General features: G+C 35.9%; 2 protein-coding genes across 2 annotated transcripts in view; both read left to right on the forward strand.

Annotated features, from left to right (window-relative positions):
- Rab6 (RAS oncogene family member Rab6) overlaps nt 1-21,027 on the forward strand; it is a 158,229-nt gene extending 137,202 nt beyond the window's left edge. The window contains exon 7 of the mRNA XM_083115782.1: nt 539-21,027. Within this exon, the coding sequence (XP_082971908.1) occupies nt 539-609 (71 nt within the window). The 3' untranslated portion in view covers nt 610-21,027. The remainder of the gene's footprint in view (nt 1-538) is intronic.
- A 517-nt stretch (nt 21,028-21,544) lies between these two features.
- Nucleotides 21,545-22,096, forward strand: LOC145982190 (histone-lysine N-methyltransferase SETMAR-like). The gene has a single exon (XM_083115756.1). It carries the CDS (start codon nt 21,545-21,547, stop codon nt 22,094-22,096), a length of 552 nt encoding a protein of 183 aa, XP_082971882.1.
- The last annotated feature ends 4,230 nt before the right edge of the window (nt 22,097-26,326 follow it).

Genomic DNA, 26,326 nt, shown 5'->3' on the forward strand with positions numbered 1-26,326 from the left:
AGTTTCACTGGAATCTGTTTGCTTGAACAGGTTCCAGAGTGCTCTTAGGGAAAATTTAATTCTAAGTGCATATTTCCACCTGGTGATGAAAACTTGAACAATTTTTTTTCATCTGCATTCACTTCCCCATAGTCTCAATGGCTTCTATACCATGTTTCACCACAATTCAATACTTTGAAAGGGCTCAAGAGTGCTCTTAGTATGAGAAATTTAATTCTAAGTGCCACATTTCCACCTGGTGATGAAAACTTGAACTAGTCTTTTTCGTCATCATTCACTTCTATAGCCTGCATACCAAGATTCGCTGCAATCCATTGCTTCAAACAGGCTCCAGTTGGCTCTGAGTAAGGGAACTTTAATACTGACCAGCCAGTACAAATATATTTTAAGAATCTTCCATTATACTTTTTTCAGAGGTCAAAACTGAGGAAATGTAAAATGTGAATGTACAAATGAGGATTCCAATCAGTTTGTGTTGCATGATTTTCATTGTATAATATTGTATCGATATGAAATTTTCCTTAACGCATTGTTACAGCTGTTGACTTACAAACGCAACCCCCGCAGCAAAATGAGCAACAGGACCAAGAGGGTGGTTGTATGTGCTAGGCTAGCCTCTGTGATTGGTTGGCATCTCCAATGTCACCCGTAACAGTCTGCACACTCACACCTGCAACTTGAACAAACTGTGATTGTTAGCAAAGGAAAAAATAAATATGCTTTCTTAGCTAAAGGCCTCAAGGTTGAAGGTTTATAAAGGTTATGCTTTATGGAAGAAGTGGAAGGGAAAGGCTGAGTTGACAGAGAAAGACTTCCTGTGCTTGTAGACCTATTTGAACAATTCTTCTAGAGCTCACTTATACTGCAAGAATGAAAGGTCTTTTGTTTCGCTAAAGTGCACGGTAATGGAATAACGTTTTTGCCATTTTAGGTGCTATCGGTTAATTTTGGAGAATGTTCTCGTTACTTGTTGTTTATATTGTATTAAAACTCATTTTAATTCAGTGGCGTATTCTGACCTGGTTTACTGCTACAATTCTTATTTATTGTATATATTAATTAGATGTAATAAAAATTTAAGACCAATGCAGGCATGCATGTAAAACAAAATCAGAAGTCTGACAATTTTTTTTGGCAGTTTCTATATGTTTCATAAAATTTCCCTTTTTACTTAAATTGGATCTAGATTTTCCTACATTAAGGGAAATTTTTCTTCATGTAGCAACACTGACTGCCTCTGTCAAGCAGGGCACAGAAAGTAAGAAGGAACAAGCAGTTTTCTCCTGCCGATGCTGTTTGCAATGGTGGAACTGACCCTGCAGGTTGCGTTCTTTTAAGCTTGATGTCCACTGTGACGCGGCGAAACACGGAAATATCCGGCAACAGAACTTCTTTTGTCTGCTTCTATAGGGAAGCTCGTGGAACTGAAGCACGGAATTTATGGCTAGAAGTCTGCAGGTTATTTTAAGAGTTATTGTGCGCTGAAATGCCAGAAGTGACACTGTTCCGTTCTGCTGCCATGCTTTTGACATCTCGGCACGCGTCAAGCTTTAAATACCCACTCGCTTCTGCTCCCCGTGTACAATCGGGGAGGAAATCCTGTCATCAGAAGGGTGCGATGGAGAACGATCAGTGGTGTACGTGAACTAGTCTTCAAGTTATTTAAATAATTTACTTAAATTATGGGTTAGAATTTTGTTTTAATAGTTTGCATAATATATGATTAGAAATTACCTATATATTAAAGCTAAATGTGTAAATATATATGAAAAATGTTTGTTTATGGTGGTAAACTCGGTATCGTGGAGAATACGCCACTGTTTGAATTATTTAAGAGGAGAAAGGTAGACTCTACATTTTGTTTGTTGCAAGACAAAATTCAAAATAGCATCACCATTACGGCTACCGTGATGCCCAGCACTGATGAATCAAGAATTGGAATGTTGTGATGCACTTTTAGCATGAACTGAAAGTTTTGCTCAGCTCAATTGGCATTAGAAATATTTTTAAAGTTTTCTAAACTGAGTCAATCTTTACTTAAAAAATGACGAAGTTGCAATTATGGATTTTAAAAGTCGAAGAGTAATAATAAAAGAAACCAATGATGGTCACATATCTGAAGAATTCTTCAAATAATTCCTTGTGTTTGTATTATAAGATGGACACTAGGTGAGATACATTCCAGTCAGTGTTATAGTAGCCTCCATAAAACTGCCAGTGTTAAATAGCTTGTTTACACATGGTACAGTGTTAATGATGTTGATTGCTTTACCATTGCACCGATCTGCATTGTGTGGATATCCAAGAATGTGACTTTTAGTGAGCAGGCACATTTTCTTGCCTAAGAACCTGTCAAGCCATTTCAGTGCAAAATCCAACCAATTATTACGAACATTTCATGTAACAAAATTCTTATCGAGAAGCATTGCTTGATCTTTTTTTTTCTGCAGTTATTTATGAGGTTTAAAAATCTTATGTTAATTGTATGTGGATTGAAAAATACATATGTATAGACAAAAATACTATTTTTTGTGCTGATAAAATACAGTTTTTGAAACAAATCTTTATACAAATAATAACATGATAAATATTGAATTATGCAAGATATATGAAGTGATAGTGTATTGTTAGGAACTATAGATGAATATGGTTTCATGTAATATATATCACTTGTGAAAAAATGTAATACTATAATATGGTGTGTAATGATGGTTCATTTGGTCAATATGTTATGGCTTCTTGGATTTTTTTGTGCATAAAGTTTTGTTTATGAAATAATTTAAGTTTCTAAAGCAAGCATTTCCTAAATACAGTCAAATTTATCCAATACTTTTTTTTTATTTGTATTCCACTGCTATTCGTAACAATATACTTGAGAGTGTCAGGGGGAGGATAATAAACTATCGAACTTGTTCATAGAATATAATTGCTACATAATAATCTGGATAAGTCTGCTGTCATAGACACAAATTTTACACTGCATGATATGACATTGGATTATACTCAATCACATGTGAGTAATCTTCCACGATAGTACCAATATATAATTGAATATTTGCAACAAATGAAAACTGTGATTCTCCATTGTTGATATTCATTATACCATAAGATATGTTCTTTGTACATGCTGCATCTTAAAGGCCATTTTCAACAAAGTTTCATAATGTTAATTGGCTATGTTATCATCTAGTTTAAACACACACACACACTCTTTATATTACCCTTTCAGGATAGTTCCAATAGAAAGATTTGCTGAAACTTTGAGCCAGTATCAATTTTATTTTTTGGAAGAATGCTTGTCAATTTTTCAACACTGGTGTAATATATACACTACAGATGTGTTTTACAGTGATATTCAAACTTTGTAAGTAGGTAAAAATGCATGAACATTAAAATCCATTTTGTTCTGCTGCTAGATTTCCTTGTGAGAATATTTTATTTATTCCCATTATTATTGTAATTTACATTTACATTGAATAAAAAGTTTTTAATTGACCAGCATGTGTGGAAAGTACCATATTTTTCCCTTCTTAGTTTCACTGAATATACACTCTTAGCTTCCCAGTACTCATTGTTTCCACTGAATGGTTTTCAGTTTTTACCTTGTGACCTTTGGGCCACTGATGTATAAAGAGGCAGGAGGATTCATTTTGGTTTCATGGTGAAATTTCTAGAATTCTCACATACATTACATCTTGTTTAACACGTTAGTTTCCCCTCGTCCCCATAATGAACATAAAAATGTAACAAAAAAGATGCAATAATGTTATACACACCAGTTTATTTGTAACAGATTTATCTTATTCATTATTTTTCTGATGTATATGTCCTAACAAGGAAAAGCATTGTGTAATAAGCAGTTGTAATGTTTCCTCATGGAGTTTACTGTAGAAAATTAACAGTGTTGCATTAATACTATTGATCATGCTTATTTAGTTTGCAGTGTCATGTTAGTGCACAAAAACATTACACAGGGTTGGGTAAAGTGCACAATAACATGAGACAGCATGACAGAAGTAATGGCAGACTATGTTGAATAATACTGATAGTGCATAAAGAAAATGCATATTCAATCATACATATCAAATACCATTTCTTGTGTAAAATACCAGATGGCTGTCTACAGTCACCTGCAATGCATTTCTATACACCAGCCATGCTATCTCCCAGCCCCCATTCACAGTGTAGAAAGGCTGTTTTCACGAAATCCTGTTTCCCTGCTGGCCACTTCAGGCAGGAGAGATTCCAATGTTGCTGCTTGTTGCCCAAAATGGGGGGCAACAATAGTCTAATTGGCTGTTTGGTAAGGTAAAGATAAAAAAAGGTAAATGTACCCCTGTGCATGTGCACACATGCCATGAAGGTATATAGGGTGATGTGGAAGAGCTCCACGTATTCTTGATCTCGGCTATAGTTTGGATGATATGATCAGCATCACGGCCAGCCACCTTTACCCCCAAGGTACCCATTGATACGAGGCTGGCTGGGCCTCAGAGTCATGCAGAAACAGGGAAATGACGAACAATTCCTGGTCCAAATCACCTGCCCTGGGATTCGAACTTGGATCTTCCACATCGTAGCCAGATGCTCTACCAACTGAGCTACCACAGCTCATAATTGGCTGTTTGACTGCAAGTTTCTTCGTAGTAAACACAGCAACAATGGGCAACTGCCATAAAGGCAGTCCCCATGCCCGTTCTTAGCTTGGCCAGACTTTAGGGTTGCTATATTTCATAAAAATTCAGAACTCCACTGACCGGCAGGAGGGGGCTGGACTATTCTTTACACTTCGTAATAAACAGAAATTTACTTCAAAGCATATCCTGAATATTTTTGGTGCCATAATGAACTAAGCTGCTATCTCACAATGTGGACACACTATTTGAAAACTTCAGACTGAACAGACATGCACCCGAGCACTGACTGCTTGCAATAAGCAGCTTACTACCCAATGCAGGAGAGTCTTAACTGAAATTCAGCACTGGAAACAGAAGGAAATAAAGTAGCATTATTGCTAATTGTTGCAGTTAGGTGCATTGAGAAGCGCTATCTTGAATTTCAAAGACCTCTCCAACACATTCGTGGAACTTGATAACTCTTGCATTGTTGAGAGTGAACGGTTCAATGTACAATTAGATTATTTTGTAAAATGAGCATTTTGAAATTACGTTCACACATTTAAATAGATATATAGTGTTAATCAGTTGGCGGCTGATGGTGTGGTTCTTGGGTTGTGCATCTTAGCCTTGTGTCCACCCAATTATTCCCACCCGTTTCTGCTATTGGCAATCCAAGTTATGATACATCTTTCACTGATAATGAGACAATAGCGGTTATATTTCAAGAAAATTTATAAAAAGAAGGTTTATTACAAATTCAAAATACCTAATCGATCACGAGAAAAGATATGTTGTTTGGTCTCTTTCGTGACCTGTAGATAATTGAGCATTCGAGGACATGACAAATCACTCTCAACACTAAACTGATAAATTCCTATGGTTTGTAAGAAATAATAATATTGTCAGTATTTTGTATAATTGCCGTGTTCCAGTGGCATGGCATGAGATTTTTAAAAGTGTTACCAGTTATCAGTCGGACATTTAAGGAAGGAGCCGTAAGACTTGGGTGCCTCCCCACCTGGTACGGTATAATATTATTCTGGTACGACTGCAATTCAATACTAGATTTTGGTAAAGTTATTAATCAGGAAAAAAATGTTGGCATAAGCACTGAAGTAAAATTGCAAACATTGCCTGTTGACACAATAAACATTAGCCTAATAAAGAAATATGTAATTTGATACTTACAGAAACATTGAAGTAATTAACACCGCTTGTTAATTAATTGACAATGCCCGAAAACAACACAAAGACGAAAGACACCACTCACAAAACTCGCACTGCACAGTCCCCTCCCGCCAACCATTGTTTACTTTTGTAACATGTGAAGCACCCTCCTTGCCCCCTCCCCCCTCAGCGCTTCCCCAATATTTCCTTCGGAACCTTACACTGCAAGAAGTCCAGTTCTACTACTGTTGCCATCTTAGTTCTTTTGAAACCAGATTTGCCCAAATCGCGAAACTTTTCGTTTCAAATAAGACGTATGTAGAGTAGATGTAGTCTTGATCTGTTTCCTAACTACTCCCACTCCCATGTTTCGCTTAATCCACAGAAATCTCATTTCTGACACCACTACTATTTTGTATATTTTACGTTCCTTGCTACCTTTAAGGCTTTCGCTTTAAAGGGATAATCGTAATCGTGACTACATAATGAGGATGCATGGTGAATTATTGAAATAAAATTATTATTTTGTGTATGTAATTATTACTTTTTATAATTATGTAAGTAAAAGAATAACAACAAACATTGAAATAACCATTTCTTGCTGAGGATTCGAACCTGCAACACCTGACACTTCAGAGCGTGCTAAGATAACAATCGGGAAATTATGCTTGTAAGTAATGTTTTCACCCAAAAACAGTTCTGCTACCTCAAAAACATTGCTTCAATCCGAAATTGTCGCATTCCTGCGACAACGTATGTCAATCTCAATCGGCCCTTTCAACAATTATCACAAATTCCTGTAACTGAAATAATACAGGGTGTTCGGAATGGGACTGACAGTTTTTAAAAGTGTGTTATAGTAGCTAGAATCAAAAACATACATTTTGAAGGCAAACTCAAAAAGTTATATTGGAAGCAGTTACAGTTCAGTATAGCTCGACATGAGCTCAGTTTGTTGTGTGGAGAATGTATAGCCTGTATTCAATCTCCCTCCATGTGTTCTTTAGCATCTGAGGGGTTACAGAGGCAAGAGTTTTCCGAATACTGTTCTACAGTTCTTGTAGGTCATTTATCTTTTGGCCAGAATACACCCATGTACCCCCAAAGTAAGAAGTCTAGAGAGGTAACTTAAATCTTTTGCATTATGTCAATGGAAAATTAATGTTCTTTCGGCTTGACATCTGGCTTAATTTCGTACAACAAATGCACCTAGGATGCATACAAATGCAATGTTTTGTGCACGACTTCATGAACAGTGGGCCTTGGAATTCCAAGCTGCCTAGTTCCTCCTGTATTGAATTCCATAGGCTATGCCTGATTTTTCCTTCACCAACACAACTTTTGTTTGAGCAACAGAACACGTGAAGGGAGATTGAATACAGGCTAGACATTCTCCATGAAACAAACTGAGCTCATGGGGAGTTGTAACTGCTTCCAATAAAACTTTTTGAGTTTGCCTTCAAAATGTATGTTTTTTGTTTCTAGCTACTCCTCACCATATTAAAATAACACACTTTTGAAAACTCACAGTCCCATTCTGAACACCCTGTATTATATGTGTGAAATATAGAATTTTAGGTTGACATTTTTAGAAGTACAACGGACCCCTTGACCATCCCATCCCTCTCCTCTCCTTCTCACCCATGATGTCGAAGAAGGACAAAGAGGACTTTCGTAATCGCTGATATTTAGTGTAAATACAAAACAGCACTTGGTAGTTTGCTTTTCTCCAGTGTGAGTGGACACCTTCACAGTAAGATAGACCCGATTAGGCAACTTAGCTCTTTTCTGTCAATTGAATGTGGCAACACTGATCTGTATCCGGTAAGGATCACCGGCAACTGTGGTGGCTAAACAGGCATGGCAATAACTCGTATCCTCCTCCCACCGTACGTGAGCTCAGGGCTCTTTCCTCATGTTGCTTCAGGAGGGTACCGGAACAGTCCTCCTCTTCGCTTTTGCCGGTGTCAGAAAAATGTCAGTCTGCAATATTTACTTTACGACAATATTACCAGTTTATGTATGTAATAATATTTTAAGACGGGTTCTTCAATTCTAAAACAGCGGTTACATGCCGTGTTCTAATAATATATATTATATTTCTTCAATATAAATATGTTCCATCAGAAAACCAAGTTCAATGCCACACCAACATTTCAGTGCACACTTCAGTTAATTACAATTTTTAATGTACTTATTCAATTTAGTCATTGTCATGAGGATCCTCAAAACCCTAATCAAATGCATCTAGTTGTTTGCAAAACTTACCTCAAGTCAGTGACAAATAGTATAAGTTACAGATTCTCATATGTACTGAATAACGAATTGGATTGACTGTTCAAGATTAAACTCTAATTATTTAAATTTTCATTGAACTTGCAAATACAAGTCAGAGCATCTAAATTGCACCAATGGCTATGACATTATGAATGGCTTTAATTCAAACCGCTGACATTTTTAAGCACTTATATCAATGTATTCCACTCATCATATCTGGCTTTGCATTGTTCAATACGCTCGTCACTACATGCCACAAATGAATGCATATCAAAGCTCTACGCTATTTGCAACCTGTTGATCCCACTTTCAAAAAACAGACTGAAATAATAATCACCGTTGACTGCAAAACCTCAAACTTCTGTTTCTTGAGCAGAGTTTTCTTTGTTTTTGTTTTCCATTCTTCCTCTCTCAAAGGTCCAACCGAAACTTGTCAGCAAATACATTCTTTCTTTATACTAAGCAAAGGCAGCTCATTGTTCCAATGCAACATTTCGTTTACAAGTCCGGTTTTGCTGTCAGCTGTTTCCCCATCCCCTTCCTTTCCCACCCTTTCCTCCATCAAGGCAAGGCACCAAATGCTTGCAGATTTCTATGCCATGCTCAAAATAGTGTGAGGTGAGAGATATCAAAATTTCCCTTTCTAAAATAAAAATCCTCGATTTGCAATGATGTATGGGTTGCTCTTGATGCTGTCACGTGAGAAGGAATGGAATGGGATTGCAACACTACATGACAAAGAGGGAAGTCTGCACATGCCTGTAGGTACTATATCTCAATTTTTTGTGCAAAGGAAGTCCAAAAGCCCAATGATCCAAGCCATAAGAGCCTTTCTGCTTTCTCTACTTGTCGCTGAAAACAATGTCGGGAGGTTGTTCACTTTGAAAGTTTGCTCATGGGAACCTTATTCGAACGCTGAATTAAGGAAGTAAATGGAAGGTGATGTTGCCCGGAAACACACATTGTTTTGAAGAAATGGCATTTGGTATTGCTGCTACAATCATTTTTGTCCTCTTCTTCTTCTAAGAGAACCAAACCCAACAAGCCTAACCTAACCACCACAGATTATTTACTGCCCCAAAACAGCCAATGAGAATGCTTGAAACAGTTGTAGCACCAATCACTACCTAAATATAACAATAATTAATTGCATTACATGTTTATTTGGGTGTGCACGTGTGAATAGGCAGCAGCTGATCTTAATCATTTCTGCTTACCCACTTTATTCTGAGACATTCGTGTATCCTGAAGAAACTTTTTGGGACAGTAGGATAAATGATGCCATTTCGAGACTGTCCTGGAAAATCTAGGACACCCAGCAATCCTATGCATTCCTTTAAACTTCAGATCACAAGATCCAACCTGTCCAAGGGAATGTTTGTATGGCATATGATGTGATGTAATTTGTAGCTAACATTCCCAGTTCTAAGTCATGCCAGATGACCACTTACTGAGTACTTTCGAGTGACACATTCCCTTGTCCTGAGGTTGAAATAATGATTAAAATATTCTTTGCATAGTATTGGGTAACTTTATTTCACCATGATGTCATGAATTACTAATGACTAGGTCACATATTTTTTGCTGAATTAAATATCAAGGTTTCAGTACAAGAACTAGGTGCATTATGGAATCAAAAACAGTTTATATATAAAATTGTTTTTTTGGTGGTAAAATAGTGAATATAATCCTAAAATTGATTTTAAAACCAAACGTTTTACACAAAATTATCCTGTGAGTGATGTAATTCATGGAAAATTGATTAATTCTGCTGAAAATATTTGAGAAGCAAAAATGGACTCCTTTGCACTTAATACTCGATCAACTACCTAAATGTGCTATTAGAAGGTAAATGTTTACTTTCTGCAATAAGTTTAGTTTCTAAAATCAAATATAGGGTTTTATTCATCATTTTAACACCAAAAAAGCACTTTATATACTGCTTTTGATTCTGAAATGTGCTCAGTTTTTGTACCAAAACCCTGATCTTTTATTCACCACAAATATGTGGATCTAGCAATACTGGTCAATGTCACCATATTTTAAGGTAGAACCAATATGTAATATTACGCTGATCCGATAAAGTGCTAATATAAAATTTACCAATACGAACAACCAATCTTCTTCTGATCCGATATAAACTTCCAAATAATCCTTGAAGAAACTGAATTGTTCATTGACCTTAATAAACGTATCTTACCAGCTGACTGCAATGCAAAAGAAGCCGCAGATTTAGAAATTTACTTAAACAAATAGAAAGTAGGGAATGGATTCATTGGTTGATTGAATTGTTGTTTTAAGTCCACTTTATGCACAGTAAGGCTAATCTGGACTGGACCTACAGTTTAAAGTGTGCCTCCACCGGGTAACAAACCCAGGAACCTTTGTTTACAAGGCAATGACGTCACCGTATGCCATCGGGGAGGCCCTAGTAGGGAATGGAGATTGTATGTTTATATCCATAAAAATTATAACAACATGGCAGAATAATGCACTAAATTATTAAATAAATACCAAATACTGTGTTTTAAACTGGTGTTTATATCATTAAATAAGTAACAATTGAAGAAGTATTCTGTAAACAATTATTGATATTTATTGCATTATAGCATGCACAATGTTTTACAACATGAAGCAATGGTAGAATCATAGTTTTTCTTTGCTTTTTCATATCAAAAGACACACACTAACATGTTTCATTACTTGAATTGTAATCTCCTTATTGAGTTTTTAACCACAAATAATTTTAATATTATATTTGTCTTTGCAATGTTATGTCGTTAGCATTTACAGTGATGCTTTATTTGCAGTAATATTTCTCAAATCTGTTGTCAATAGTGAATATAAAACTTTGGTCAAGGTGAGATGATCTTGCTACATGAACGACTTGGGAACTAATACATTATTAGCACTTTCGTTGGTCAATGTTTAATCTGAAGTATTTTCCAAATTAATCCCATATTTCTTATTTAGAGGTAAATATGCATGATCAGGCCAATTTGATACTTTATATTAAGTAATTAGAATTACTAAATATTGAAGATGATTATAGGATAATTTCTTTTCTGTTGTGTATTTTTCCTTTCGAAAGGTGTACAAACTAACATCACATGAAACTGAAGTTTTTTGTAGTATATGATGCTGTGAAACTTTTAAAACATTTGCATGTAATTTTATAAAAATGTAACACCAGTAGTTAATGGCCAAATTATTGTATTAAAACATATATAGTGTTACAATCAAAAATTTTTTATATGTATGTACGTAGAGATATGTAATTCTGATGTGACAAAGCACTTACTTTACAAGTGCTAATGAATATAACTAATATTTGATAGAAATGGCATTAGAAAGTTACATATTATAATAATGACAGTTTCCTGATGTACATTTTTCTTGAATATATTATTAAACTTTTAATTAAAACCTAAAACACAGATCAAAGTTTTATTACCGTAAGGCAGTTATATTGAATATACAAGATCAACAACAAATCATGAAATCTTAAATAGTGTTGATTCTAAAAAGATTTTCAACAGTTTAGCTATACATTACCTTTATTGTGATTTGTTATAAATCTTCGTAGTTCTTTCTCTATATATATATTATGGCCCATGATCCAAAGATAATGTTTATAACATTCTTTAGCCCTCTCAGAGAAAATTTATAACAACTTTGCAAAAAAATTTCAGGCTGTTTGTTTTTAGATGTTCTCTTTTGAAAGATATTTTATGTTGAGATATTAACAGATAGATGCCTTACATTGCGAAAGATTTGGTATTTAATGACTAAATAAATTAACACCAGTGAAACAAATTATTTTATCTCTACATAATCATTTCTTTGGTGCAGTTTTTCCAAAAGGATACTATGTGTGCATCAGGGGCATGCCAAGAGAAAAATTTTGTGAGAGATTTTGACAGAATTATAACGTTAATAAATTATCTATGTATGTATGTATATATAATTGATTTTATTATTATTTCAGCACTGAAAATTTCTAACATACCCGTATCTGTATAGAAATTTGAAGTTCTGCACAGTTCTTCTTCCTCAAGTGACAATCTTCACATTTCTGGAAAATTTTCAAACCTTGAGCCATTACATATATATATATATATTTATATATATATAAATCTTCCTGGAATATATTCAAGAATATGTTCTTCCCAATCCCCTAGTGATTTAAGAAGAACTGAAATAATGAGAGATATATTCTAATCATTGAATTGGTTTAAAATTTTATAAGAAATGTTTTGTTACAACATAGTACAATCAGGCATTTGTGAGTAATAGAATGAGAGTTTTGCAATTTACATAAATTTTGCAAATATGGCTAGTACCTATTTTATTTTTAATACTACTGTCTCACAGATATTTTGAGGAGGGATTGAACCTCCAATCTTCTTCCCCTCTCACCATGCCCTTGGTGTACATTGTGTTAGTAGTTTTGAAATATTTTTGATTTAGGTCGATGATTTTTATTTAAGCTAATTTTAGTTTCCTACTTAATAAACATTTCAGGAAAATGTTGATTGAGTGGTTTTTTGAAGAAGAAAAAATCCCTAACTTACTAAAAGCTATCTTTTGCCTTTCTTGTGACTAAATCCCACACTTAACCCATTCTCTGTTTACTTATTTTCCACTATTCTTTAATTTCATGATAATCTGTGTTTCTTCTTTTGCTCAACATGTTAAACATAACTCGAGTGTCTCATTGTAGATAGGTTGTCAGATGAATGTATGATTTCATGGGAAAACTCATATATGTGGTAACAGAAAATAATTTGATTGTGTCGATGTAGGAAATATTAATCAGAACACGCACAGACAAGCTCATCTTTTGGAAGGAAGAAAGTAGGAACTTTAGTAGGGATTGTCATTCTTGTCCCAACACCATGTGCCAATGTTTTGTGGAAACGTATTAATTATTCCAATTTTAGTGTGTGTGCTTGCAATTAGTCAACCTCAGGCTCAGTTTTTGCATTCTACAGGGTGTCTGAGAAGTCCCGGTACCCCTGGATTATATTACATACTACATATTACCATTAGATACATTACATTACAGTAGATCGTTTGTCCCATGCATTGTTGTTCGTGTACTCACACACATGTCACTAGCCGTTCCTCAGCACTGTAACCATGTCCGCTCACATCAGCCATGGTGCAACAACTGCCAAGCAACTGAATACCGCCCAATATTCCAACATGGTCGCAACAGGATGCATGCAAGTAGGGGTACGGAGACTTCTTGGACATACTGTGTACAATTTTGCTTCAGTGCCATTAGAATGTAATGAAAAATACATTTTGCAGAAACAAATGAATACGAATTTATAAAAAAAATTGCACATTTAGCGAGTGCAATATGTAGGCTTCCTTGTAGCAATAATTAAAATAACATATTAATATATGAGACAAAATGTTATTGAAAGATTTTACTCAAATTATGATATACTGAAAAAGTGTCGGTGAGGAAATTTTATTTTGATTTCACAACTATTCCTGTGCAAATGCATTCATAAAATAATTATATGTGTGTGTGTGAATAGAACTTTGAAGATAAATATTGGATAAGACAAATCAGTGGTTTTATATTACAGCCATGTCATATATGAGCATTTTCTATACCACAGTTTTGGAATTTGATGTGATATGGTGACTGATTTTTATCTATTCATTCTCTAAGTCTATATAGAATGCACAATCAAATTGATCAGTCAGTTCTTTTATGAAGGAGATAATCGATGGTATCTAATGTTATAATTAGATATTTTCTTTTAGAAATGGAAGAATGCATGAAATATTTGAAATGAAAATTTTAAAAGGACAGCAATGAATAATTATACGTACTGTACTCATAACTTGTGAAACAAAACTGAAATTTTTGCCTGTTGAGTTGTGAATGTTGCATTTTACATTCTAATACAAGCTGTTTTTGGTTATTTATTTTAAGTGTGTGTTGTATCTAACCTGCTAGCAATGTTATGTATTATCAATACCGTTAATTTATTTTTTATTTTCTCTACTTGCACAAACAAATTTGAGATGGTGAAACTGCATAACTGTTTGGCTTGTAATGCATACTAACTATGAGTAACCGTGGGCATGTAGGTGCAGTTTTTGCTTTATCTTATTAACTTCTTATTATAACCTTCCTTGCTGGTATATTGCCCAATGTGAAAAATTTATGATGCTTAGATAGTGTTACAGCTGTGTTATAATTACCATTTAAAGATCACATTTCAAAGAGCAGTTTGTGAATGCAGTTATTTGAAGTGGTTTGTACAGTCTCAAGCACTGGACCTTGCTGACCTCAGGGCAACTGTTTTCGAAGTTTTCACTCCTTTCAAGAAACTACTATGAGAGAAGATCTGAAAAATATACATGCTTAGAATTTCTTATGTGAATCTTCATGTGATTTTCTTTCGCTGTTGTCTAGATATTATTAATAGTTCAATAGGCTTACACAGCCACAAAATTATTGAGAATACGATATGCAGATATAGCAGTGAAAGTAAATCACATGAAGATTTACGTGAATATTCTAGAAAGGAATTTTAAGCATATGTAATGTTTCATATTTAGTAATATCATAGCGGTTTTTCAAAAGGAGTGGAAATTGTGAAAACATCTGCCCTGGGGTCAGCCAATGGCATCATTACAACATAAAAGTGTGTGAGACTCTACTGTACACATTAACATACCACAGTGGAAATGAGATGAAACAGAATGCAAATACCAATTGATATGTTTGGTTCAATAATAGAATCTTTTGTATATTTGGGGGCACCTTATGGAACTAGATGTTTTCACTTGGTGTATGTATATGTGTCAGTTGCCATTAGATGTACTGTTGTTGTTGTCATCGTTAAATGAATTCACTGTTAATTGTGAATGCTTCAGTTGTTGAAGAAGAGGTATCCATATTGGGTGGGACTATCCTTTGCCAATATTCAGCTCAGGGCATGTTCATCTTTATTCTGGTATTAAGTACAGACAGTGGGGGGATTCATCCTAACAGTTCTTAAAATTTTCATAAAGTGCCAAAGGTTCTAGGTTCAGTCCCCGTTCGATTTCCCCTACTTTTTTTTTATTAACTCGAGCAACTGTTTCTTACATTTTATTTATTGTGAAAATTTGTCTTTTATTCACTGTGCAAATTGTCGAGAAATATTTTCTTTTTCATGCTTTTATGATAATTACCACTCTGGACCATGTACAGAAACATTTAAGTAAAAGTATTGATCGTGAATAGTATTCTCGTGTTATGTATACTTTACTCTATGCACAACATTTTGTCAAATATAACATGTGGATAATTTAGTATGCAAATGTTTGTAAAATGATGAGAAAATTAAAAAGATATTGTTAAAAATCATTGTCCTATATAAATTGAAAATACATTAAGATGAAGTATTCCCCCCAAAAGAATATAAATAAAATTTTATTTCATCTTTATTTCAGTAAATTATTAAATAAAATGTAATAAATAGATGCTCGAGTTAATAAATAAATGTAGGAGCAATCGAACCCATGACCTATAGGGTACCCTCCCACTACATGAAGTCCCATCCCAAACTCAATTTCCCAAACCGTAGCCTCTACTTGTGAGTCATGTTTTCTATCCATTAATTTGATGAGAAAGGCAGTTTTTATTTGGTAATCATTTACAGAATATGGGTTGGCTACCTTAGAAATGGTTTTAAAATATTAATCATTAATGAAGGACCCATTGGTGCAGCATTGGCTGTTACAGGAGACCCAGGTTTGACTCCCAGGGTGGGTGATGTTGGGTGGAAATTTTTCTGACCATGCCTATCTAGAGCAGTGTTTTTCAACTGCCGGGCTATGGCTCAGTACAAGTTCGGGCTGCAAGAGGTTTCCTTGAAGTTTACGACTTGCAGCCCAAGCTGACAACCACCTGGAAAGATGGCCTTTTGTTCAGGTTTCTCCTGCGATAAGAAATCCTATGGCGACAGTGACGGAGAGCAATTAAATGATGTAAAGGAGGCTGGGTGTTGCTTCTAAAAAATGAATTTACTGGGTCGCAGACTCATGAAGGTTGAAACCGCAGGTCTAGAGGACTCATCCAGTCTCTGACCGATGAGTACCTGGGAGGGGGTGTAAAAGCAGCTGGGGCATGGAGCTGGTCACATCACCTTTACAACTAAGATGAAGAATGTGGGGCCACACTTCCACTTCCTGATAGGATGGCTTTACTTTTTGTTATTTCCTTATCTTTGTTCTAAGCTCATGTGTATTGTCGTGTTGCACTTCTAAGTCACATAATATGATAAAGTTAAATGTCACTCGCATGCAGGGGTGGGGGGCTATATCAAGAAAAATATCCAAGTGAGAAAGACAGAGCGCACAGCAGATTCAGATGCTATACGGAAGTGGGTTAGTGAGGAAGGGGAGGATGCGTAGGGGTGTGTTAGTGACGAAAGTGAACCACAAAGTGACCACGTGATTGAAGTTAACATGGTACTACTTTGTTGTTACATATTTAGGAACGTGAGTGATAACTGTCCCCAAGCATGTAACTGACACATTAACTTTATAACATTACATTTAGGAAGTGCAGCAGGAAATTGCAGCTGATCTTAGAAGAAATACAGAGAACTTTCTGAACACATGCGCAGTATAATTCACAGTGTATTTTGTACCTTCATGATAGTTAAAGAGGTTGGTCATTCCATAGAGTGACTAATTTTTGGCCATGAATTTAAGGAAGATTTCCAACTTTCTGCATTGAATTTAAGGGAGATTTAGTTGCAACAAATTTTGTGCATTTTTAGTGGCTTGGCATCACTCCAGCAAATGGATATAATTAATCAAAATAATGAATTTACATTTTATATCATATACAGATGGCAATACAGAATGAAAGTTTATAAATTTACATGTTTCTTAGTTCTAACCTGTATGTATTTGTCCACTGATGCTGCGGAAGCATTAATCAACTACTGCAAGACATGATATCACTTTGCCCACCAAAAACTAAATGTACGAGATCTTGCAGGAGCCTTGAAGTTTTGTATGTTTCACTGAACTCGTATTAAATCGGAATGAATTTAAATTTCAGAATCTTGATTGTTAATGAAATGTACTGGAGAAATAGAATGTCAATATGGGAGCTGGGAAGATTCCAAAATATTACCTCAAATATGTGAGTTCCTGGGAAATAGGGAGAGTTGGTCACCATAATCCCGCATGCCTAGCTACTGGCAAATGTGCTTATAAAGCAATTATCCAATTAATCACTACCTATCTGCCATTGCACATTAGACATGAAATCAACAGAAACAGTAGACACCTCCTGTGCAACTGGTGTAGATGATTTCATTGACAACAGCAACAGCAGCATATCTAGTTGTAACAGAACGAACCTAATACCCAAGTATGCAACTCAAAATATAGCATTCAGTTCCTTAAGTATTGAGACAGTTGTCACAGAATGTATGAAATAAAATCTAAAATTTAGTGTAGTAAGCACTGTTATGTTTATAATAACGTTACTGCATTGCAGCATTTGCAAGTTTAACATAAAAGGTCTTAAAAGAAATAATTAGTTAATTTTTAAATCGAATATTGATATTATTAAGGTACTCACGTTTTTCGCGAAGCTGTTTTACATTATTTTCTATTAATTTCGGTAGTAGGATGGTGGCAGTGGCTACCGAAATTAATAGAAAATAATGTAAAATAGCTTCGCGGAAAACTAGAGTACCTTAATTATCTATTACCACCTCTCATTCCCATAGTATGAATTGACATTATGTTGGTTTTATAATCAATATCTAGAAAATCTGTCTTCGTAATTTGCATATTATTATTGAAGGTATTGGTAACGTAATTTTTTGGTACTGGATTGCAAATGACCACAAATTGTTTGCCAACAGCACTAGAGCTTCAATTCAATTCATTAAAATAAGATGGGGAAATAGCTACTGGTGTTTGATTAGTATATTTCTGTGATTTAATTTCACAATGGTTCTTTCAGCATCATATTTGATATTTTAAGGGAGAATATTTATATCAACATTACTCTTTATGTTTATACCTGTAAACTATTTAAAATAAAATGGGAGCTACTGCATTATATCTATTCTCAACGTGGATTATTGATTAAAGATTGGAAATGAAGTCTGACTCAGATATCAGTCCACTATTAAGTCAATTTTGATTTCAATGAAGCTAGGTAATAACGTCAGAATATTTGTTTTAATTTGTTTAAAAAATAATGGTCTGATGAAGTGGTGTACATTTTCCTTATGATTACTTGCCAAGAAAAGAACTATTGAAATAATAGACATATCACATGATCAGACATTGCTGGGAATTTAAGACACTGTTGCCAGGCACTCAGGAATTTAGAATTTGCCTGTAATATCAAACAAGTCAACTAATGTATGTACATGTATTACCTTTTCATTTTGATGGTTTCTGTACAAAAAGTTACTCAATATATACATGTCTCGTTATTGGGGATTTATGTTTCAATACAATTTTTTAAAGTAATGTTTGGATGTGTGTGATTTATTCAATGGCTAGAAGAAAAGTAGGAAACATAGTATCCTTATGGTTGTAAATATTTGAGTTAAATTGAAAACAAATGTTTGTCAAATCATTCATTTCATCATGATACATCATGCATCACTCTCGTTGATTTAATAATTTCTATTATTGCTTACAATGACATTCTGGGCAGAAATATCTATTCCAGAGTACTTCAAATGGAAAAAAATAGTAATTTACAAATAGTTTGCATGCACCTAATCAAATATGCATGTTTTTTCATCTTTGTGCTAACTTTGTAAGCTGTTCTTTTCATGTTATAAATTTCTGTGCTTTTCCAATATGACCGAATGATAGGACAGCTATTGTAATTGATAGCACACAGAAAGTGGAGTCCACATGGTAGTAACCTGTTAAAATAATACAAATATGTAATTACCTACCATTGTCCAATTGCAGATTCAATTAAGACACTTTTGTGTCTAACTCTTGTCACTAATTACGAAGCTTGAGGTGGATTAGAGATTGAAACTACTTCACAAACATATATAATTTACCACATCTTTTGAAGACTGATATCTTGGTGTTTTTTTGACCAGAATTAGTTAAAAGAGTACACGTCTCAACATAAGTATCACCACTAAGCCACTTTTCTTGTATTAGTGCCACTTCAATATTTTCCTGGTTGGTGTTTGTAGGATGAACATGCAGCTCATGTGCTGTGCTAAACTTTGTAACTTTATATATCACCGTTACTTAGTATAAAGATGTTCCTTATTTGTAGTAATGCAGTTTATATGAGAGTCATTGGGAAAGTAAAGAATGTTTTACCACACAAAGACAATTATTGTAAATCCTACATAAAGAGAATATACACATTTTACGCCTGCTTCTCCACATAGTTGATGTACTTTTTGGTCCTCGACACCAGTTTAACTATTTCCTTCTCGTACCATGTGTCCACCTGGTGATTCAATCAGTCCACGACAACATCCTATAGTTCCTCATCATGGGCAAAGCGTTACCCAGCAAGGTGCTCCTTCATCTTCCTAAACAAGGTAAAAGTCCAATGCCGTGTTGATTCTTTTGAATGAGGTGGCCATATTTTGTTTCTGTACATCCGTGATGACAGAGGTTCACTCCGTGTTGTCCATTCTCCAATGTATTTCACCATTTCTGGTCATTTGCTACATACATAACACTATTGTCATAGATTACAACAAGTCTCTGATGCATGTCACTGGGTCTAATGTTTTCTGCGAGCAACAAACAAATCACGCACCACACGTCACAGCCAGCAGGATTTTAAATTGTTACAGCCCCTTACACACACCACATGAACACGACGGTGGCACCAACTGCACCAAACTGAACGCAGCAAACAAATGATGGGCTGCAACGGAACATCATGGGCTGTTGTCTTAAATGTTCTTTACTTTCCAAACGACTTACATAATTCTGCTAAATAGTAACAAATTTGTGTATTATGCACTGAATTTATGTAAGAGAAGAGTAAATAGCGTGTCTCTATGTGTTGCAAGCTTAAGCTGCTTGAAGTGCCTATTAAGATATTTGCACTTACTTTATCTTTAGTAATAAACACTTGTTCAGTGCTGTAATACAATTATCATCTGAGGCAGTGTATTGCAAGTATGCAAGAGAATGTTTTGTGGTTGAAAGAAATAGCAAGAATCTCCCACGAAGGTTGCTATAATAATTACATTGGTAACGATTAAGAATGAAACTAAATGTAAGTGAATTCGAATTTCCTTCCCATTGGTGCAACATCCTTTGAACAACGGGGTCTCGCTTATCGCACACACTTCTCAAACACCTTTTTTAGTCAAGCCCCACCCTTCGTCTTCTGATGTAAGTGTTGATTGCTTTTGTCATTAGGTTAGGCATGTTAGGGACAGGCTGTTAGCATAAATACATTGCAATTTTTCGGCACTTGACAAAAATGTAATATTTATGCTAAGAGAACTAAACCTAAGATGCCTAACCTAATGATGAAAAAAACATTTAGTCTGATGTCAGAAGACGAAGGGAGGGGCTTGACCCAAAAGGTGTTTGAGAATTGTGCGATAAGTGAGACCCTTGAAGAACATTGTTTGCTAGATGGCATTGAAGCCTATCAAGTTGTTATCAGTGTTACCAAATACTGTGATAATTAATAATAAACTTCACCCAGTGGGCGACTACTGGCATGTGAATTTAATACGTTTGTATCAGTATGTACTGTATACATGTAGCTTTTTCTATGTGCTGTTAATGTAAGCTTTTGAAAATACACACCAAGTATTTGTGTGACAGCTTTGAATAACCTTGCGTAAAGAGCTTATGATTGACACATTTGTAAAAAGAAGAAACTCTATGTGACCTTTGTCTGTTATAGTAAAATTACATGTCTGTTGTCAACAAAAGTCAATAATAAACTTTAGTCTCTGTCAGATATGTGCTTTTTTATCACTTATGATTTTTACCCAATTCTATGAGTGTTGTGCATGCACTACTGGCATGTCCAGGATTTTTAAAAGGGCATAGAGGTTTACATATACTTTTTTTTAGTAGTCAGCCAACATTTTGCCATCTTTTCCTGACTTTGACATGTTTTTTTTAGAATACTGAGCCAAAGGGGTTGGTTATGACCCCTATAACCCTCCTCCCCAACCTTGGACATGCCGCTGGCATGCACCTTTCTTTCCTAACCAGAATCACCCTGAAGTGATTTGTCGGAGGGGCATATATAGCTAGATTGAACATTTCCATGCAAATACCAGGTATCCAAAAAAGTTCGTGCTGCTGGAACGAAAAGTGAAAGTCAAACGGCATGTGTCGTCAACCCTGTCTGGATGACGTCAAAAGTTTATATTCCCGGCAAACGTCAGTCAGTGCAGAGTTGGGAGGCGTGTCGGTCGCATAGACAGCAGGTCTGTAGGAACTACAATCCTGAAGGGAACATGTCAGTGTCAAAGGACGTTTTACGGCCATGTTTGCTGTATGAGTTCAAATTGGTCAGCAATACTGCAGCCGCTGCTCGAAAGATATGCTCTGCGTTTGGAGAGGCATCAGTGAGTGAGCGCACAGCGCGAAAGTGGTTCAGTCGCTTTGCATCGGGCGATGAGAGCCTCCAGGACAAGCCTCGAGCTGGATGCCCCGCCACTATCGACGAAGCACTGCTGAAGGAGACCATCGAGCGCGATCCACAGCAAACGTGCAAAGAACTTGCACAAGGGTTTGGAGTGTGGGAGGAAACCATTCGATTGCATCTGCACAACCTCGGGAAGACTTGGAAGCTCAGTAAGTGGGTTCCTCACGTTTTGTCTGAGGAAAACAAACGCCAGCGGCTCACCATTTGCGCATCATTGCTGTCACGCCACAAGAAAGCCCCATTTCTGGACCAGATATCTGCATTTAGAACCACAGTAAAGAGCTTGGTAATGAAACATTTGTTTTATTCTACAGAAGATTATTTAGGTCATATTTTCCTTTATTGGCAGTGCTTGAAGTGAAGCCACATAGTAACAAAATGTTCAGAAAGCATAACCCCAGCTTTCTCATTATCACCTTGTTAAATCTTAGGAGTACCCTCCAGCTAAAATTTTTTGACTTCAAGCACGGATTAATGAACATTAACTTTAAAACTTTTTAATGGTATTACATTACATTACTTTGTAACTTTCCTTAAATATTATTGCTTTTACATGTCTCTACATTATTGTTTTTACTATTTTAGTAGTAAAAGTATGGGCTAATTCCTTTGTATTCAAAATTAGACATTAATGTAATTAATTTATGCAATTGACCTATTCCATGTCATGGTGCAATTTGTACTTGTATGGCCAAGTGGATGAAAATCAAACAACCAGCTTTTCTAGAAATTTCAGCAAATATTGCAGGCTCGACCAAGATCCAATTCAGATGACATTACTCTACCAAAGAAGCTACATAACCAGTTCTGCTGTTTTATCTGTGCATAATTGTCTTGTTGATGCTATCACAACTGGACCTGTTGTCTTTGAAACACATGGTGTGACTTGTAGAGACTTCCCGCTTTGCTTTCTAATGGAAAGGGTGGTAGTGGAGAGCTTTTACAAGTGCTGCCCTTGGGAGTAGCCTTTTGTGAGTGCGTGACCTGCGTGTACTTTGTGCAATGTGTTTTGGGTCTCGTGAATTGTGTTCAAACCTGCAATGGTGTGTGTCTTTTGCTTCACTGTGTCTTCAACCTTGGCTTAGTGCAAAGTTTGGCTGTAATCAGGTATTACAAGGGTTGGATAAAAAGTAATGGCAACACTGCTGTCCCATGAAAGGGGTGAGTCACAGCGCCACAAGCCTTTCGTGGCTGATAAAGGAATGTCAGACGAGGAAGTATAGTGAGTGGGAGCGATTGTATGTTATTCAGTCAAAAACAGCAGTGCTCTGAAGCAGAGGACGAGAGTGCAAGCGCCCTAACAATATGTTTAGGCAAGAAGAACAACGTCTCTCAGGCAGACGGTCAACGCAGCCTACTTCTGCACCTTCTTGCAACACCACCTTCATCTCGCATGAAGAAGGAAGCGACGGCACGGTGTCCCATCATCCTGCTTGACAATGCAAGGTGTCACACTGCGAACAATGTGACGGCGCTCCTGCATAACTGGTAGTGGGAGGTACTGGAACATCCACCGTATTCACCGGTATGAGACCATGTGATTACGATCGTTTTGTCAAAATGAAGGAAAGAATGGGCGGGAAGCACTACGACACGTGCGAAGCCATCATACGTGCTATAGGGCGGTCACTGCGGGACATCGACAGAGAAGGACGCGCTGACGGTGTACGACGCCTTCCATACGTGTGACAGAAGGTCGTAGAGATGAGGGGCGATTACTTTGAAGGAATGTAACACGTGCTCCTCGGCCAATACAGTCAAGTACCAATTATACCAGTGTTGCCATTACTTTTTATCCAACCCTTGTATTTTAAGGTGACCAGATGTCCCATATTACCCGGGACCCTTTCGCCTAGCATTCCTTAAAAAAAAGAACACCAAAGGCAGGAAAAGATGGCAAGATGAGGACTGACCACCAAGAAAAATATACATAACACCCACCTTTCGAAAATCCTGGGCACGCTCTGGACAGGACAGTCCCTTTTTTTGAGTCTATGTCCCGATTCTTTCTTTAATGTAAAACAGGATGCCAAAATATTCCTTTTTTGTGATAATGACTTATCGGCATAGAATTACTGCAACAATACACCTTCTCTGCTGTTGTTATGGCATAGAAACGCCAGAAATAGTGGAAAAATTGAAGCTGAAAAAACATCATTATTACACATTTCCATGTCAACAGTGTGCCATTTCACTTTGAGAGGTACTATGTTGATTAATAAGGTGAACTTCAATCTCACGTATGTAAACTTTTACAAAATGTTATTCGAAATGAAGGATCTATTCATCAGCCAAATATCAATGAATGACTTCTAATTCTAAAGAACTACTTGGTTGGAATGTAGTGCATATTTTGTAAGTTACTAATTTATTTCTAATTAGTTCTCAAACATAAGTATTTATGACAAAACAGTTTTTGTATTAAAATGTGTACATTTTGCCAAGAAAATACAAAACATCTCACTTTGTTGTTTTAAAAATCTGGTCACCTTACATTATTTACTACTTCAAACTTCTGTTTTGCTACATGTGTGGTACCTACATACTACAAAACTAGAGAAATGTTACAGACTTTTACAAAAAGTCTTATTGTTCTTACTTAAGTATAAAACTTTGTGATTAAAATTAACGGCCCCACTCCCCCCTTATTTATATTCTTCTTGAACTGAAAATATAAGGCAGCAGTTTATGGCAAACTAATGCCGGATCTACAAACTTTGGGCCCTCCTGCAAAATATTACTAAAAGTCCCTTCAATGTAAAATAAACGTACTTGTGAGAGGAAATGGCAAAGCTTTTGCTGTTAATCAGTTTCTTCAATGTAAGATTTGTTTTGTTTTTTGGTAACGTTGCTTTTCTGCTACTTTTGGCTAACTGCTATGATGAGGATGACTAATGATAGGATGAAATTGATGAACACTCACATAGAACGACCAGGACCAGATTTGAACCCCGTACCAACATAGCATGCTGGTCGGCATACCTCTGGAGAAGTATGTAAATTGTATTGTACTTTTCAAATAGAAGTTTTGCAAAATCATGTACAGATGTAACTTTTGGTAAGACTTTCCAGAGCTGTTTAAAGAGACAACAATTCAGATGGTAATAATGGACCAATATCTGTTTCATAATATTTCTGTAATTGCTCTGCTTTTGCTATCGTTTCATCATGCATTGGGTTTGGTATGCAGTAGTGGTTAGGTAAGTAAATCAGATGAGAAGGCCCACAAAGTAAATAGTAATTTTGTTCTATCCATTGGTTTTCATCCCTTGCTCTGCCATGTTGGACTTCTAGTCTAGTAAGACCAGTCTCACCTCTTAACTCATATGTAGGGACAGTAAAATGTCAACTCCTAGTTCCGCACCACAGAACTAGGAGGGAAACAAACATTTTACAATGGTGCATTTTACTCACTATCAATATAGATAAAAATATATAAATGACTTACGTGAGTGAGTAGAAATGGTTCAAAACAACGTTTCGGATATCTGTACTACTTCCTTCATCAGGTAAATAAAATAAAAAAACTTTAGGTACCGTGTTGTCAAATCGTAAGTTGAGGATTCAGATTGAGGATAAAAAAGGTAAAAAACTTACTGTGACGGCATAAAAACTCCGATGAAAACCTTCACTGGTTAAAAAAAGTTAAAAACAAAAGCCACACAACTAAAACAAATAAAAATCGACGACCAATTATAGCCCCCTAGTGACTCCCGTCAGTGTTGGGTAGAACAGATCGGAGTTTTTATGCCGTCACAGTAAGTTTTTTTTTTACCTTTTTTATCCTCAACCTGAATCCTCAACTTACGATTTGACAACGTGGTACCATGTTTGGCACCTAAAGTTTCTTATTTTATTTACCTGATAAAGGAAGTACGACTTCCGAAACATTGTTTTGAACCATTTCTACTCACTCACGTAAGTCATTTATATATTTTTATCTGTAAGGAGAGAAACACTTGCGGTTAGAAAGAAATTAATATTTAGTTTGTGGTACGTACGTACCATTAAATAGAAGTTAATAATTGAAAAAAACAACACTATGGTGCTGCACAAGTTGCTACGATTATTGTTTTACATACACATATTTAAGTATGTAAAGGACATGGCAAGGGCCCCCTAAAGTCTTGCTAATCCCCCCCCGCCTCCCCTGCAGTGCAGGGTTTTGTGGTTCATAGATCTGGCAATGCGGCAAATTCGTTGGTGTTCAGTATCCCAATGGTATGGCATGAACCATAGGCATCACCAGAAATTTTTGTAGGGGGTAGTAGGAAAAAGTCATAATTATTATTACCGTGGGAATATATTTATTATTTTACAAGAATAAATATTATAGGTACCTGGGGGAAACCCTGGGGGGTAAAGGCGGTCAGGGGCGTGATGCTGATCACATCACCCCCACTCACGACCGGATCAAGAAAGTGTGGGGCGTTACCCCTACACCCCCTATACGCCTTCATGGCGTGGTGCTATGCACAGGGGAACACTTTACCTTTTTTTTTTTATTAAAAATGAACAAATTTTGTTCCAAATTTATTGTTGTTATTATTATTATTATTATGAATATGTAAATGGGGAGACTTTGCTACGC

Source organism: Lepisma saccharinum (assembly GCF_977018435.1).
Source record: "Lepisma saccharinum chromosome 12 unlocalized genomic scaffold, izLepSacc3.1 SUPER_12_unloc_1, whole genome shotgun sequence".
Lineage (NCBI taxonomy): Eukaryota > Metazoa > Arthropoda > Insecta > Zygentoma > Lepismatidae > Lepisma > Lepisma saccharinum.

Excerpts from the sequence above, each read along its gene's own strand:
- LOC145982190 (XM_083115756.1), top strand. The coding sequence starts at position 21,545 with ATGTCAGTGTCAAAGGACGTTTTACGGCCATGTTTGCTGTATGAGTTC.